At 37.9% G+C, this 16,928-nt stretch overlaps 1 protein-coding gene across 1 annotated transcript; it reads right to left on the bottom strand.

Annotated features, from left to right (window-relative positions):
* Positions 1-5,837: 5,837 nt before the first annotated feature.
* On the bottom strand, positions 5,838-7,017 carry LOC139959792 (uncharacterized). Its single transcript, XM_071957641.1, has 2 exons — positions 6,951-7,017; positions 5,838-6,490 (listed from the first exon to the last, which is right to left on the bottom strand). Exons 1-2 carry the CDS (start codon positions 7,015-7,017, stop codon positions 5,838-5,840), a joined length of 720 nt encoding a protein of 239 aa, XP_071813742.1.
* Between the last annotated feature and the right edge of the window lie 9,911 nt (positions 7,018-16,928).

Raw genomic sequence — 16,928 nt, 5'->3', positions numbered from 1 at the left:
CATTCGAGACTCCATCTCTCGCCAGCTCGCTGTATGCATTAGTGGATCCGCCATCTTGGAAAACCAGTGGCTTCGAGCCTGAGGCCGATAACCATAAAAACCTGAGGCATCCTGTCTCTAAGAAGTAGGACATCTCCTCACTGACTCCAGACAGTACAGATATGGTAGTATATAGTAGTATATAAATATGATAGAGCAATAAAATTATGGAATACTAAGGGGTTTACCAGGCGAAGCCCGGAGCGCTGCAGAGACGCTGCTGGCCATCATGACAGGGCATACAAAACTAAAGAAACACGTGCAAACGCTATGAACAACCGACGCTACAAACTGACTATTACATAACACATATAAATACTCAACAGGTGCACAAAACAAAATTTCACTTCACTACACAGCTATGCTGCATTTAGAGAAAGGCTGGATCTCGAGTGAGATACAAGTTGGTTCACGCGTTGAGCGATCTTCAGACAACTCAGAGTTGTCTGAAGATTGCTCAACGCGTGAAACTCTGAACTACTAGTGTTCCACTTAAGTCTCAACATATATTTCACTCTGTCCACAGGACATAGAGCACTCTGCGCCAAGATAGACGCCAACCAACCAACTTTATATATATATATAGGAATAACAGAAAAACTGTTAAACAACTATGCTGCATTTAGAGAAAGGCTGGATCTCGAGTGAGATACAATAATTGAATTAGGTAAGTGATTGGAAGTAAAACAGCCAATGTTTGGTTTTTGCAGAGCTTTCGAGCAAAACTAGCTCTTCTTCAGTGCATGATCACCGAAAGTGACCATATATATATATATATATATATATATATATATATATATAGCTCTTCTTCAGTGCATGATCACCGAAAGTGACCATATATATATATATATATATATATATATATATATATATATATATATATATATATATTAGGTAAATGATTGGAAGTAAAACAGCCAATGTTTGGATTTTGCAGAGCTTTCGAGCAAAACTAGCTCTTCTTCAGTGCATGATCACCAAAAGTGACAAGGAGTAGACAGAATTGAAACTATTTTATAGAGAAGATTGTCGGCATGGTTGTAAAGAAAAGGGACTTACTGATTTCTGCTGAATTGAGCAGAAGTTTTAGAAATTTGGATTATTTTAATCCGCGTCGGATTATTTTAATCTGATTCCGTCGTATTTGCAAAGGAATTGTTTTGGTTTATCTGGGACGTTTCTGATGTTTAAACCGAACGATGCTGTGGTCTTTAGGTTTAGTTCCTCGAAATTTTCTTTTCCTTTCCTAGATTTATCTGTCCAAGAATCGTTTTGGTCAATGGCAATAACATGCACATTCTCAATTGAATGATTTTGGAGATTGAAGTGATTTGCAACAGGTTGGTTGATCTTTTTGTTTTGATCGCCGATCTATGTTGTGTCATTCTCATTCTAAGAGTGTTTTTTGACTCTCCAATGTATTGTAAGTTACAAACATTGCAGTAGATGAGGTAAATGACATTTTTGGATAGGCAGTTAATTTTGTGCCAAATTTGGAAGGTGCGTTTGGTCAGGCGCGTAGCCAAGGGGGGGGGCGAAGGGGGCAGCCGCCCCCCCCTTGAGCATATTTTTAAAAAAAATTTTTAATGTTGTTATGATATCGCTAGTATTTTCAAAAGAGAAAATGCTAAAATGCAACTTACAAGGCCTGGGAAGTGCCATTTCCAGAGATCTGGGAGGCATTTACAGCCAAAATTTTCTTGTATGCTTCGCGCCAACCATGGTGGCGCTCCGCTTAGATAGTTTGCAATGCCGAATCTACAGTTTCGCCCCTCCCTTGGCAAATTCTTGGATACGCGCCTGCGTTTGGTTTGGTTGCTCTGAAAGGCCCCGGTCGAATCGACAAGTAGGCACGTTTTGCAATTTGGTGAGCGATGATCCTGTAGTTTCTGTTTTGCTTTCCCCTAATGGGGTGTCATCCCGAAAGGATGCCCAAACTAAGATATCCCGTAGGTTGCTGGGTCTTTTAAAAGCGATGACAGGTAATTCTGGGAAGACTGATTTCAGGCGTTCGGTGCCTTGAAGTAGGGGAAAATTCCTCTGAATGATATTAGCCAGTGGTGGGAGACCAGGGTGGAATTCAGTAACCAATGGTACCCTTTTGGAACTGGTTTGACGAGTTTTGTACGTCAATGTTTCGGTACGGGGTTTGCTTTAAGTCTTTTTGATGGCATTTTCAATAGTACACCGAAAATACTGTCTGTTTAGGAGGTGTTGTGACAGTTCTTTAGTGTGTGAATCAAAATCGACTTTAGAGGAGCAAATGCGTCGAATGCGCAACGCTTGACTGTACGGAATATTTCTGGTACAGTGACGTGGATGGCAACTGCTTGGTAAGAGGTAGTTGTGCTTGTTCGTGGGTTTATTGAACAAGTCTGTTTTGAGTGAACCATTTTGTAGGGTCACAGTGGTGTCCAGGAAGTGAACGCCATGTCCAGAAATATCAGCAGTAAATTTGATAGTGTGATGAAACGAGTTTTAGATTTGCCTCACCATGGGTCCATATCATAAAGATATCGTCAATGAAACATAACCATGTGTGTGGTTTCAAGTTTTGTCGAGATAGAAATTCTTTCTTGAGGTTTCCCATGAAGATGTTGGCAAAAGATGGTGCCATTTTGGTACCCATTGCGGTGCCATGAATTTGGAGGTAGTGTTTGTGCCAAATACCAGATTATATATGCAACTTATCTTGACCAGCAATATGAGCAAATCACTTCAATCTCCAAAATCATTCAATTGAGAATTTGCGTGTTATTGCACTTGACCAGAATGATTCTTGGACAGATAAATCTAGGTAAGGAAAAGAAAATTTCTGGGAACTAAACCTGAAGACCACTGCACCATTCGGTTTAAGGGTGAAAGGATGAAATGTTGAAATAGTGTAATGGTGAAATGATAAAATGGTAAAATGAATTGGTGAAATGGTATTAAAATGCAGGTTAAAGGGTGAAATGGTTAAAGTGTGATATGGTTAAAGGTTAAATGGTGGAATAGTGAAATGGTGAAATGATAAAGTGATAAAATGGTGAAATGGTGATATTGTGAAATGGTTAAAGGATGAAATGGTGATACGGCAAATGCTGAAATGGCAAATGTTTAAAAGGGTGAAATGATCAAATGGTTAAAGGATGAAAATGATAAAATGGTGAAATTGTGAAATGGTTAAAGGATACCCTTTAACCATTTCACCCTTTCACGTGAAATGGTGAAAGGATTAAATGGTGTATTGTTTAAAGTGTGGAATGGTGAAAGGGTGAAATGGTGAAATAGTGAAATAATTAAATGATGAAATGGTGAGAGGGTGAAAGGATGAAATGGTTAAATGATTAAATGGTAAGAGGATGAAATGGTGAAAGGGTAAAATGGTGAAAGGGTGGAATGGTGAAATGGTTAAAGGGTGAAATGGTGAAAGGGTGGAATGGATAAATGGTGAAAGGGTGAAAGAGTGAAATGGTGAAAGAGTGAAATGGTATAATGGTTAAAGCGTGAAATGTGCGATATGGTGATATGGTTAAAGGTTGAAATGGTGAAAGGGTGGAATGGATAAATGGTGAAATGGTTGTATGATGAAATGGTGAAATGATCAAATGATATACTGGTGAAAGGGTGAATGGTGAAATGGTTAAAGGATGAAAATGATCAAATGATCAAATGGTGAAATAATTAAAGGATGAAATGGTGAAATGATGAAAGGTTGAAATGATGAAATGGTGAAATGGTGAAAGGGTGAAATGGTGAAAGGATGAAATGGTGAAATGGGTAAATGGTGAAATTGTTAAATGGTTAAATGGTGAAATGGTGAAAGGGTGAAACGGTGAAATGGTGAAATTGTTAAAGGGTGAATGGTGATATGGTTAAAAGGTGAAATGGTGAAATGGTGAAAGGGTGAAATGGTGAAACGGTTGAAGGGTGCAATGGTGAAATTGTTTAAGGGTGTTATGGTGAAATGGTTAAAAGATGAAATGGTGAAATGATCAAATGATATAATTGTGAAATGGTGAAATGGTTAAAGGCTGAAATGGTGAAAAGGATGAAATGGTGAAATTGTGAAATGGTTAAAGGGTCAAAGGGTAAAATGGTGAAATGATGAAATACTTATTTACTTACTGCCCATATGCCTCCTGGCACATAGGGCAGCAACAAAAGTCTTCCACTCCTTCCGATCCTGGGCTAATTTTTGGATGGTACCCCATGTGTGGTTCAGGTCTTCAATCTCCCCTTCCACAGTTCTTCGCCAAGTGTTTTTAGGACGTCCCCTCTTTCTTTTGCCTTCTGGTGTCCAGTGGAGGACTGTTTGTGTGATGTCATCTATGTTCTTTCTCATTACATATCCAATCCATCTCCACCTTTTTCTCATGATGATGTTCTCCATGCTGTCTTGATGGCATTGGGCATATAGTGCTTCGTTTGAAATGGTATTTGGCCAGAAAATGGACATATTCTTCCTAGACTCTTTGTGTGGAAGACTGACAGCTTATTGAGGGCGTTTTTTGTCATTCTCCAACATTCAGAGCCGTACAGAAGAGTGGAAAGGACACAGCTCTGGTACAATTTTAGCTTGGTCTTGGTGCTGTACTGCTGTGATCTCCATATATTATTGAGCATTCTGAATGTATTTCTGGCTTTATTAAGACGGTTCTTAATGTCTTTGCCTGCCCCTCCATCGTGCCTGGCAGTGCTGCCCAGGTAAGTAAACTCCTCAGTTATAGGTAAGTCCTCCTCGTTTGCTTGTATTGGTAAAGGGTCAGAGATGTTCAGGGTCATCACCTGTTTTCTTTTGGCTGATCTTCAAGCCAGTTTGCTGGGCAAAATCACTGAGTCTGGATGTTTTTTCTTGCATATGCTGGTGAGTGTGTGAAAGTAGAGCAAGATCATCTGCAAAGTCGAGGTCCTCAAGTGTAGAAAAGAGGGTCCATCTTATGCCTCTTTTTTGGCCTTCAGTTGCCTGTCTCATCACCCAGTCTATTGCGATATTGAAGAGCAGTGCTGACATGACACATCCTTGCCTAACTCCAATCTTCACTTTGTAACTTATGGTTACTGTTTCCAACTCTGCATGTGAAATTGGTGTAAAAGCTCTTAACTACAAGGACTAGCTGCTCTGGTATCCCATAGTTGCGTAGTATTCTCAAAAGGCTGTCTCGGTGGATGCTATCGAAAGCTTTTTCAAAGTCAACAAAATTAATATAAAGCTTCCTCTGCCATTCTGTGCATTGCTCTACGATATTACGTAGTGCAAATATCTGGTCAGTGCACCCTCTTCCTTTCCGTACCGTGCCTGTTCCCTTCTGAGACTTTGGTCAACAGCAGCTATGATATGATTTTGCTTGGTATTGACAATAGTGTGATGCCATGCCAGTTATTGCAGTTTTTTAGGGATCCCTTCTTTGGTAATTTTACAATAACTCCCTCTGACCAATCGTCAGGAACTGCCTTCCTTTCCCATAAAGCTGTGAAGAGCGACAGAAGGATTTTTTCTGCTAATTCTGGGTCTGCCTCAAAAAGTTCTGCATTGAGATTGTCAGAGCCAGGGGCTTTACCATTTTTTAGGGATTTAATTGCAGCTATAACTTCTTCTGTAGTCTGCTAACATCCAAATCATCCTCTGCTTCTTGTATGTCAGCCTCTATTGTCGGTGGTGGTCTATTCAACACCTCGTTAAAGTGCTCGGCCTATCTAGCTTCCTGTTATGCCTCTGTTGTAAGAAGCCTCCCCTGCTTGTCTTCAATAGGTGAATTTGTGGTTCCTCTATATTTGCCGCTGATTATTTTAGTAATTTTGTATACCTTTCCTTGTTACCCTTTTTTGGCTGCTTCCTCTGCCTGATTTGCAAGGTCTTCAACAAAGGCACGTTTGTCTGCTCTTGTCTTCGTCTTTACGGCCTTGTTTGCCTCTCGGTGCTGTAGCTTATACCTTTCTTTCAGTCTGTCTGATTTTGCTTCCATGGCTTGTTTCTTTGCACCCCTCCGTTTATCTATGGCTTGCCAAGTATCATCAGTTATCCACTCTTTCTTTTCTTTCGTTTTGACTCCTAGACACGATTCACTAGTTTTCAAGTAGGCTGTCTTAACATCTTCCCAAATGGTGTTGACGTCATCTGTGGCTGCATCCATATTTGGTTGGTTGTCAGTTTCTAGTTCCGCTAATATCTGGAATCTATTCTTAAGCTGCAGTACGAAAGAGCTCTTCACTCTAGGGTCTCGCAGCTTATCAGCATCGAGTTGTTGTCCTGCCCTCCTAGTACCAGTTTTCCTGAGCTTTACTTTGACTATTGCCATTACAAGATGGTGGTCACTATTGACATCTTCTCCATGCATCACTCTGACATCAAAAAGTGAATGTCTCCATGTGACATTAATCATCAGGTGGTCAATTTGGTTCTTATCTTGTCCGTTGGGAGAGTTCCATGTGAGCTTGTGGACTTCTTTATGTGGGAAGAGAGTCCCGCCTATAGCAAGGTCATAGGTAGAGCAAAAATCAATCCAAGTTTTTATCCATTCTCATTCATGACTCCACATCCCTGTCTTTCCATTGCCCTGCCGTAGCCTGTGTCGTCGTTCCCAACTTTTGCATTCATGTCTCCCATCACTATCTTCATGTCATGCCCAGGTGTGTTGTTCAACTCGGCTTGTAGTTGGTCATAAAACTTGTCTTTAGCTCGTCACTGTCATTAGTGGGAGCGTAGCACTGGATAATAGTTGTGTTAATATGTTTCCCTTTCAGCCTTATCTTCATGAGCCTGCTATTAATAGGTTTTGTCTCAATCAGGCACTTCCAGATCCCATCCATCTGCTTTCACTAACTCCCAAAAATGTGTAAATTGTAGCACCTCATCTCTGCTATAACTTGAGCAAGTTTTCCTGTCTCATACATAGTATGTACATTCCAAAATCCTATCTTAGTTTTACATTTGGCCTTCAGCACTTCCACCTTACTGTCAGTGGCTTCCTCTCGGCTTTCACCACTGCCATTCATAAAAGTATCAAGTGATACACCTGGAAGCCCATCACGCCGGGTAGGTTTTAGTTTCTTTTGTTGCTGTTTCCATAACAATGGTTCATTTTTACAGGTCAGGGCTGTCAACCCAGAGCTTAACCCCCAACCTGGAGGACCAGGGATCACTATTTGTCTGGTCTCTACCCGTCGACCTGTACGGCAAGGGTGGCCCTACCAGGAGATGAATCTCCAGCCGGCATAGCTCTAAGGGTCATGGAGACACACAAGCTTCCCAACCACGGCAAGGTTGTGATCCTTTGGGAAGGGATGAAGGTGAAATGGATAAAGGGTGGCATGGTGAAATGGTTAAATGGTGAAATGGTGAAAGTGTGAAATGATGAAATAGTTAAAGGGTGAAATGGTAAAATAGTGAAAGGGTGAATGGGTGGAAAGGTGAAATGATGAAATGGTGAAATGATGAAGGTGAAAGGGTGAAATTGTGAAATGGTGGAATGGGTGAAATGGTTAAAGGGTGAAATGGTGAAAGGATGAAATGTTGAAATGGTGAACGAGTGAAATGATGAAATAGTTAAAGGGTGAAATGGTGAAAGGGTGAAATGGTTTAAGGGTGAAGTGGTGAAAGTGTGAAATGATGAAATAGTTAAAGGTTGAAATGGTGAAAGGATGAAATGGTGAAATGATGAAATAATGAAATGGTTAAATAGTGAAAGGGAGAAAAGGTGAAATGATGAAAGGGTGACAGGATGAAATAGTTAAAGGGTGAAATGGTGAAAGGATGAAATGGTGAAATGGTTTAATGGTGAAATAGGGTGAAATGATGAAATAGTTAAAGGGTGAAATAGTGAAAGGATGAAATGGTGAAATGGTTAAATGATGAAAGGGTGAAATGATGAAGGTGATAGGGTGAAATGGTGGAATGGGTAAAATGGTGGTATAGGTGAAATGGTGAAATAGTGGAATGGGTGAAATAGTGAAATGGTTAATTGGTGAAATGGTGGAAGGGTGAAAGGGTGGAATAATGAAATGATGAAATCGTGAAAGGGTGAAATGATTAAAGGGTGAAATGGTGAAAGTGTGAAATGACGAAATGGTAAATGTGTGAAATTGTGAAAGGATGAAATGGTTGAATGATGAAATGGTTAAATGGTGAAAGTGTGAAATGCTGGAATAGTTAAAGGGTGTAATGGTGAAATGGTAAAATAGTTAAAGGGTGAAATGGTTATATGATAAAATGGTGAAAGTGTGAAATGATGAAATAATGAAAGGGTTAAATAGTGAAAGGGAGAAATGGTGAAAGGGTGACAGGATGAAATAGTTAAAGGGTGAAATGAAGAAATGGTGAAATGGTTACTTGGTGAAATGGTGAAAGGGTTAAATGACGAAATGATGAAATGGTTAAATACTGAAAGAGTTAAAGGGAGAAAAGGTGAAAGGGTGAATTGGTGTTGGTCAATGGTAATCGTGTGAAATGATAAAGGTGAAATGTTGAAAGTGTGAAATGATGAAATAATTAAAGTGTGAAATGATGAAAGGATGAAATGGTGAAAGGTGAAATGGTGAAATGGCGATGGTTAAATGATGAAAGGGTGAAGTGTTGAAATGGTGAAATGGGTAAATGGTGAAAGAGTGAAATGGTGTAAGTGTGAAATGATGAAATAGTTAAAGGGTGAAATGGTGAAATGGTTAATTGGTGAAATGGTGGAAGGGTGAAAGGGTGGACGGGTGGAATGGTGAAATGATGAAATGGTGAAAGGGTGAAATGGTTAAAGGGTGAAAGGGTGAAATGGTTAAAGGGTGAAATGATGAAGGTGAAAGGGTGAGATGGTGGAATGGGTGAAATGGTGGAATGGGTGAAATGGTGAAAGGATGAAATGTTAAAATGGTGAAATGGTGAACAGGTGAAATGATAAAATAGTTAAAGGGTGACATGGTGAAAGGATGAAATGGTTAAAGAGTGAAGTGGTGAAAGTGTGAAATGATGAAACAGTTAAAGGTTGAAATGGTGAAATGGTGAAAGGATGAAATTGTGAAATGGTGAAAGGGTGGAAATGATGAAATAATGAAATGGTTAAATAGTGAAAGGGAAAAAGATGAAATGGTGAAAGGGTGAAATGGTGACAGGATGAAATAGTTAAAGGGTGAAATGATGAAATGGTAAAAGGGTGAAATGATGATATGGTTATAGGGTGAAATGGTTAATTGGTGAAATGGTGAAAGGGTGAAATAATGAAATGGTGAAATGGTTATATAGTGAAAGAGTGAAAGGGAGAAAAAGTGAACAAGGTGGAAAGGTGAAAGGATGAAATGGTGAAGTGGTGAAATTGTTTAATGGTGAAATGGTGAAATGATGAAATAGTTAAAGGTTGAAATAGTGAAAGGATGAATTGGTGAAATGGTTAAATGGTGAAAGGGTGAAAGTGTGAAATGTTGAATAGTTAAAGGGTTAAAGGTTTAAATGGTGCACGGGTGATTGTTAAATGATGAAAGGGTGAAATGAAGAAATAACAAAATAGTTAAATAGTGAAAGGGAGAAAAGGTGAAATGGCGAAAGGGTGACATGATGAAAGGGTGAAATGATGAAATAGTTAAAGGGTGAAATTGGGAAAGGATGAAATGGGTAAATGGTAAAAGGGTGAAATGGTGAAAGGGTGAAATGATGAAACAGTTAAATGGTGAAATGGTTAATTAGTGAAATGGTGGAAGGGTGTAAGGGTGGACGGGGGAATAGTGAAATGATGAAAGGGTGAAAGGGTAAAATGGTTAAAGGGCGAAATGGCTAAATAGTGAAAGTGTGAAATGATGAAATGGTTAAAGGGTGTCATGGTGAAATGATGAAATAGTTAAAGGGTGAAATGGTTAAATGGTGAAAGGATGAAATGGTTAAATGATGAAAGGGTGAAATTATGAAATAATGAAATGGTTAAATAGTGAAAGGGAGAAGAGGTGAAATGGTGAAAGGGTGACAGGATGAAATAGTTAAAGGGTGAAATGATGAAATGGTGAAAGGGTGAAAGAATGAAATAGTTAAAGGGTGAAATGGCAAAAGGATGAAATGGTGAAATGGTGAAAGGGTGAAATGGTTAATTGGTGAAAGGGTTAAATGCAGAAATAGTGGAATGGTTAAATAGTGAAAGAGTAAAAGGGAGAAAAGGTGAAATGATGAGAAAGGGTTAACGGATGAAGAAGTTAAAGGGTGAATTGGTGAAGGATGAAATGGTGAAAGTGTGAAATGTTGAAATAGTTAAGTGGTTCATTAGTGAAAGGGAGAAAAGGTGAAATGGTGAACGGGTGAAACGGTGACAGGATGAAATAGTTAAAGGGTAAAATGATAAATGGTGAAATGGTGGAAGGGTGAAATGATTAAATAGTTAAAGGGTGAAATGGTGAAATGATGAAATGGGTAAATGGTGAAAGTGTGAAATGATGAAATAGTTAAAGGGTGAAACAGTTAATTGGTGTTAATGGTGTTAATAAAACAGTTAATGGTGAAAGGGTGAAATGATGAAATGGTGAAATGGTTAAATAGTGAAAGAGTCAAAGGGAGAAAATGTGAAATGGTGAGAAAGGGTGAAAGGATGAGTTGGTGATGGTTTAATGGAGAAATGTTGAAAGTGTGAAATGATGAAAAAGTTAAAGTATGAAATGATGAAAGGATGAAATGGTGAATGGTGAAAGGGTGAAATGGTGACAGGATGAAATGGTGAAAGGGTGGAATGGTGATATGATGAAATGGTGAAAGGGTGAAATGGTTAAAGGGTGAAATGATGAAAGCGTGAAATGGTAAAATAGTTCAAGGGTGAAAGGGTGACAGGATGAAATAGTTAAAGGGTGAAATGATGAAAGGCTGAAATAGTTAAAGGGTGAAATGGTGAAAAGATGAAATGGGTAAATGGTGAAATGGTTAAAGTGTGAAATGATGAAATAGTTAAAGGGTGAAATTGTTAATTGGTGAAATGGTGAAATGGTTAGTCACTGAAAGAGTGAAAGGGAGAAAGGGTGAAAAGGTGAAAGGATGAATTGGTGATGGTTAAATGGTGATAGTGTGAAATGATAAAGGTGAAAGGAAGAAAGTGTGAAAAGATGAAATGGTGAAAGTGTTAACGGGTGGAATAGTGAAATGATGGAATGGTGAAAGGGTGAAATAGTGGGTGAAATGGTGAAAGTGTGAAATGATGAAATAGTTAAGTGGTTCATTAGTGAAAGGGAGAAAAGGTGAAATGGTGAACGGGTGAAACGGTGACAGGATGAAATAGTTAAAGGGTGAAATGATGAAAGTGTGAAATGTTAAAATAGTTCAAGGGTGAAAGGGTGACAGGATGAAATAGTTAAAGGGTGAAATGATGAAAGGCTGAAATGATGAAATAGTTAAAGGGTGAAATGATGAAAAGATGAAATGGGTAAATGGTGAAAGGGTGAAATGGTTAAAGTGTGAAATGATGAAATAGTTAAAGGGTGAAATTTTTTAATTGGTGAAATGGTGAAAGGGTGAAATGGTTAATCACTGAAAGAGTGAAAGGGAGAAATGGTGAAAGGATGAATTGGTGATGGTTAAATGGTGAAAGTGTGAAATGATAAAGGTGAAAGGAAGAAAGTGTGAAAGGATGAAATGGTGAAAGGGTGAAATGGTGGGTGAAAGGATGAAATGGTGAAAGTGTGAAATGATGAAATAGTTAAGTGGTTCATTAGTGAAAAGGTGAAATGGTGAACGGGTGAAACAGTGACAGGATGAAATAGTTCAAGAGTGAAATGATAAAATGGTGAAATGGTGAAATGATGAAATGATGAAATAATGAAATGGTTAAATAGTGAATGGGAAAAAGGTGAAATGGTGAAAGGATGAAATGGTTAAAGAGTGAAGTGGTGAAAGTGTGAAATGATGAAACAGTTATAGGTTGAAATGGTGAAATGGTGAGAGGATGAAATTGTGAAATGGTGAAAGGGTGAAATGATGAAATGATGGTTTAATAGTGAAAGGGAAAAAGGTGAAAGGGTGAAATGGTGACAGGATGAAATAGTTAAAGGGTGAAATGATGAAATGGTGAAATGGTAAAAGGGTGAAATGATGATATGGTTATAGGGTGAAATGGTTAATTGGTGAAATGTTGAAATAATGAAATGGTGAAATGGTTATATAGTGAAAAAGTGAAAGGGAGAAAAAGTGAACAAGGTGGAAAGGTGAAAGGATGAAATGGTGAAGTGGTGAAATGGTTTAATGGTGAAATGATGAAATAGTTAAAGGTTGAAATAGTGAAAGGATGAGTTGGCAAAATGGTTAAATGGTGAAAGGGTGAAATGGTGAAAGTGTGAAATGTTGAAATAGTTAAAGGGTAAAATGGTGCAAGGGTGATTGTTAAATGATGAAAGGGTGAAAGGGTGAAATGAAGAAATAACGAAATAGTTAAATAGTGAAAGGGAGAAAAGGAGAAATGGCGAAAGGGTGAAATGATGAAAGGGTGAAATGATGAAAGGGTGAAATGATGAAATGGTGAAATGATGAAAGGGTGAAATGATGAAATAGTTAAAGGGTGAAATTCGGAAATTGGGAAAGGATGAAATGGTGAAATGGGTAAATGGTAAAATGGTGAAATGATGAAATAGTTAAAGGGTGAAATGGTTAATTAGTGAAATGGTGGAAGGGTGTAAGGGTGGACGGGTGGAATAGTGAAATGATGAAAGGGTGAAATGGTGAAAGGGTAAAATGGTTAAAGGGCGAAATGGTTAAATAGTGAAAGGATGATATGGTGAAATGGTGAAAGTGTGAAATGATGAAATATTTAAGTGGTTCATTAGTGAAAGGGTAAAAGGTGAAATGCAGAAGGGGTGAAACGGTTAAAGGGTGAAATGATGAAAGTGTGAAATTATGGTAAAATAGTTAAAGGGTGAAAGGGTTACAGGATGAAATAGTTAAAGGGTGAAATGGTGAAAAGATGAAATGGGTAAATGGTGAAAAGGTGAAATGGTTAAAGTGTGAAATGATGAAATAGTTAAAGGGTGAAATTGTTAATTGGTGAAATGGTGAAGAGTGAAATGGCTAATCACTGAAAGAGTGAAAGGGAGAAATAGTGAAATGGTGAAACGGTGAAAGGATGAAAGTGTGAAATGATAAAGGTGAAAGGAAGAAAGTGTGAAATGATGAAATAGTTAAGTGGTTCATTAGTGAAAGGGAGAAAAGGTGAAATGGTGAACGGGTGAAACGGTGACAGGATGAAATAGTTAAAGGGTGAAATGATAAAATGGTGAAATGCTGAAAGGGTGAAATGATGAAATAGTTAAAGGGTGAAATGGTGAAAGGATCAAATAGTTAAGTGGCTCATTAGTGAAAGGGAGAAAAGGTGAAATGGTGAACGGGTGAAACGGTGACAGGATGAAATAGTTAAAGGGTGAAATGATGAAATGGTGAAAGGGTGAAATGGTTAAAGGGTGAAATGATGAAAGTGTGAAATGGTAAAATAGTTAAAGGGTGAAAGGGTGACAGGATGAAATAGTTGAAGGGTGAAATGATGAAAGGCTGAAATGATGAACTAGTTAAAGGGTGAAATGATGGAATGGTGAAAGGGTGAAATGGCGGGTGAAAGGGTGAAATGGTTTAATAGTGAAAGGGAAAAAGGTGAAAGGGTGAAATGGTGACAGGATGAAATAGTTAAAGGTTGAAATGGTGAAATAGTGAAAGGATGAAATTGCGAAATGGTGAAATGGTTAATTGGTGAAATAATGAAATAATGAAATGGTGAAATGGTTATATAGTGAAAGAGTGAAAGGGAGAAAAAGTGAGCAAGGTGGAAAGGTGAAAGGATGAAATGGTGAAGTGGTGAAATGTTTTAATGGTGAAATGATGAAATAGTTAAAGGTTGAAATAGTGAAAGGATGAATTGGTGAAATGGTTAAATGGTGAAAGGGTGAAATGGTGAAAGTGTGAAATGTTGAAATAGTTAAAGGGTTAAATGGTGCAAGGGTGATTGTTAAATGATGAAAGGGTGAAATGAAGAAATAACGAAATAGTTAAATAGTGAAAGGGAGAAAAGGTGAAATGGCGAAAGGGTGAAATGATGAAAGGGTGAAATGATGAAATGGTGAAATGATGAAAGGGTGAAATGATGAAATAGTTAAAGGGTGAAATTGGGAAAGGATGAAATGGTGAAATGGGTAAATGGTAAAATGGTGAAATGATGAAATAGTTAAAGGGTGAAATGGTTAATTAGTGAAATGGTGGAAGGGTGTAAGGGTGGACGGGTGGAATAGTGAAATGATGAAAGGGTGAAATGGTGAAAGGGTAAAATGGTTAAAGGGCGAAATGGTTAAATAGTGAAAGGATGATATGGTGAAATGGTGAAAGTGTGAAATGATGAAATATTTAAGTGGTTCATTAGTGAAAGGGTAAAAGGTGAAATGCAGAAGGGGTGAAACGGTTAAAGGGTGAAATGATGAAAGTGTGAAATTATGGTAAAATAGTTAAAGGGTGAAAGGGTTACAGGATGAAATAGTTAAAGGGTGAAATGGTGAAAAGATGAAATGGGTAAATGGTGAAAAGGTGAAATGGTTAAAGTGTGAAATGATGAAATAGTTAAAGGGTGAAATTGTTAATTGGTGAAATGGTGAAGAGTGAAATGGCTAATCACTGAAAGAGTGAAAGGGAGAAATAGTGAAATGGTGAAACGGTGAAAGGATGAAAGTGTGAAATGATAAAGGTGAAAGGAAGAAAGTGTGAAATGATGAAATAGTTAAGTGGTTCATTAGTGAAAGGGAGAAAAGGTGAAATGGTGAACGGGTGAAACGGTGACAGGATGAAATAGTTAAAGGGTGAAATGATAAAATGGTGAAATGCTGAAAGGGTGAAATGATGAAATAGTTAAAGGGTGAAATGGTGAAAGGATCAAATAGTTAAGTGGCTCATTAGTGAAAGGGAGAAAAGGTGAAATGGTGAACGGGTGAAACGGTGACAGGATGAAATAGTTAAAGGGTGAAATGATGAAATGGTGAAAGGGTGAAATGGTTAAAGGGTGAAATGATGAAAGTGTGAAATGGTAAAATAGTTAAAGGGTGAAAGGGTGACAGGATGAAATAGTTGAAGGATGAAATGATGAAAGGCTGAAATGATGAACTAGTTAAAGGGTGAAATGATGGAATGGTGAAAGGGTGAAATGGCGGGTGAAAGGGTGAAATGGTTTAATAGTGAAAGGGAAAAAGGTGAAAGGGTGAAATGGTGACAGGATGAAATAGTTAAAGGTTGAAATGGTGAAATAGTGAAAGGATGAAATTGCGAAATGGTGAAATGGTTAATTGGTGAAATAATGAAATAATGAAATGGTGAAATGGTTATATAGTGAAAGAGTGAAAGGGAGAAAAAGTGAGCAAGGTGGAAAGGTGAAAGGATGAAATGGTGAAGTGGTGAAATGTTTTAATGGTGAAATGATGAAATAGTTAAAGGTTGAAATAGTGAAAGGATGAATTGGTGAAATGGTTAAATGGTGAAAGGGTGAAATGGTGAAAGTGTGAAATGTTGAAATAGTTAAAGGGTTAAATGGTGCAAGGGTGATTGTTAAATGATGAAAGGGTGAAATGAAGAAATAACGAAATAGTTAAATAGTGAAAGGGAGAAAAGGTGAAATGGCGAAAGGGTGAAATGATGAAAGGGTGAAATGATGAAATGGTGAAATGATGAAAGGGTGAAATGATGAAATAGTTAAAGGGTGAAATTGGGAAAGGATGAAATGGTGAAATGGGTAAATGGTAAAATGGTGAAATGATGAAATAGTTAAAGGGTGAAATGGTTAATTAGTGAATGGTGGAAGGGTGTAAGGGTGGACGGGTGGAATAGTGAAATGATGAAAGGGTGAAATGGTGAAAGGGTAAAATGGTTAAAGGGCGAAATGGTTAAATAGTGAAAGGATGATATGGTGAAATGGTGAAAGTGTGAAATGATGAAATATTTAAGTGGTTCATTAGTGAAAGGGTAAAAGGTGAAATGGTGAAGGGGTGAAACGGTTAAAGGGTGAAATGATGAAAGTGTGAAATTATGGTAAAATAGTTAAAGGGTGAAAGGGTTACAGGATGAAATAGTTAAAGGGTGAAATGGTGAAAAGATGAAATGGGTAAATGGTGAAAAGGTGAAATGGTTAAAGTGTGAAATGATGAAATAGTTAAAGGGTGAAATTGTTAATTGGTGAAATGGTGAAGAGTGAAATGGTTAATCACTGAAAGAGTGAAAGGGAGAAATAGTGAAATGGTGAAACGGTGAAAGGATGAAAGTGTGAAATGATAAAGGTGAAAGGAAGAAAGTGTGAAATGATGAAATAGTTAAGTGGTTCATTAGTGAAAGGGAGAAAAGGTGAAATGGTGAACGGGTGAAAGTGTGAAATGATAAAGGTGAAAGGAAGAAAGTGTGAAATGATGAAATAGTTAAGTGGTTCATTAGTGAAAGGGAGAAAAGGTGAAATGGTGAACGGGTGAAACGGTGACAGGATGAAATAGTTAAAGGGTGAAATTATAAAATGGTGAAATGCTGAAAGGGTGAAATGGTTAAAGGGTGAAATGATGAAAGTGTGAAATGGTAAAATAGTTAAAGGGTGAAAGGGTGACAGGATGAAATAGTTGAAGGGTGAAATGATGAAAGGCTGAAATGATGAAATAGTTAAAGGGTGAAATGATGGAATGGTGAAAGGGTGAAATGGCGGGTGAAAGAGTGAAATGGTTTAATAGTGAAAGGGAAAAAGGTGAAAGGGTGAAATGGTGACAGGATGAAATAGTTAAAGGTTGAAATGGTGAAATAGTGAAAGGATGAAATTGCGAAATGGTGAAATGGTTAATTGGTGAAATAATGAAATAATGAAATGGTGAAATGGTTATATAGTGAAAGAGTGAAAGGGAGAAAAAGTGAGCAAGGTGGAAAGGTGAAAGGATGAAATGGTGAAGTGGTGAAATGTTTTAATGGT

Source organism: Apostichopus japonicus, chromosome 19 (genome assembly GCF_037975245.1).
Source record: "Apostichopus japonicus isolate 1M-3 chromosome 19, ASM3797524v1, whole genome shotgun sequence".
Lineage (NCBI taxonomy): Eukaryota > Metazoa > Echinodermata > Holothuroidea > Aspidochirotida > Stichopodidae > Apostichopus > Apostichopus japonicus.
Note: the sequence above shows the minus strand (reverse complement) of the source record. Positions and strands in the feature narration are given on the sequence as shown.

Bases quoted from the DNA above. Each gene is read 5' to 3' on its own strand.
- LOC139959792 (XM_071957641.1), bottom strand. From the start codon at position 7,017: ATGAATGGCAGTGGTGAAAGCCGAGAGGAAGCCACTGACAGTAAGGTG. The intron at 6,491-6,950 runs GTAAAACTAAGA...ACCTTGCTATAG, and splicing joins GGAAGTGCTGAAGGCCAAAT to GCGGGACTCTCTTCCCACAT.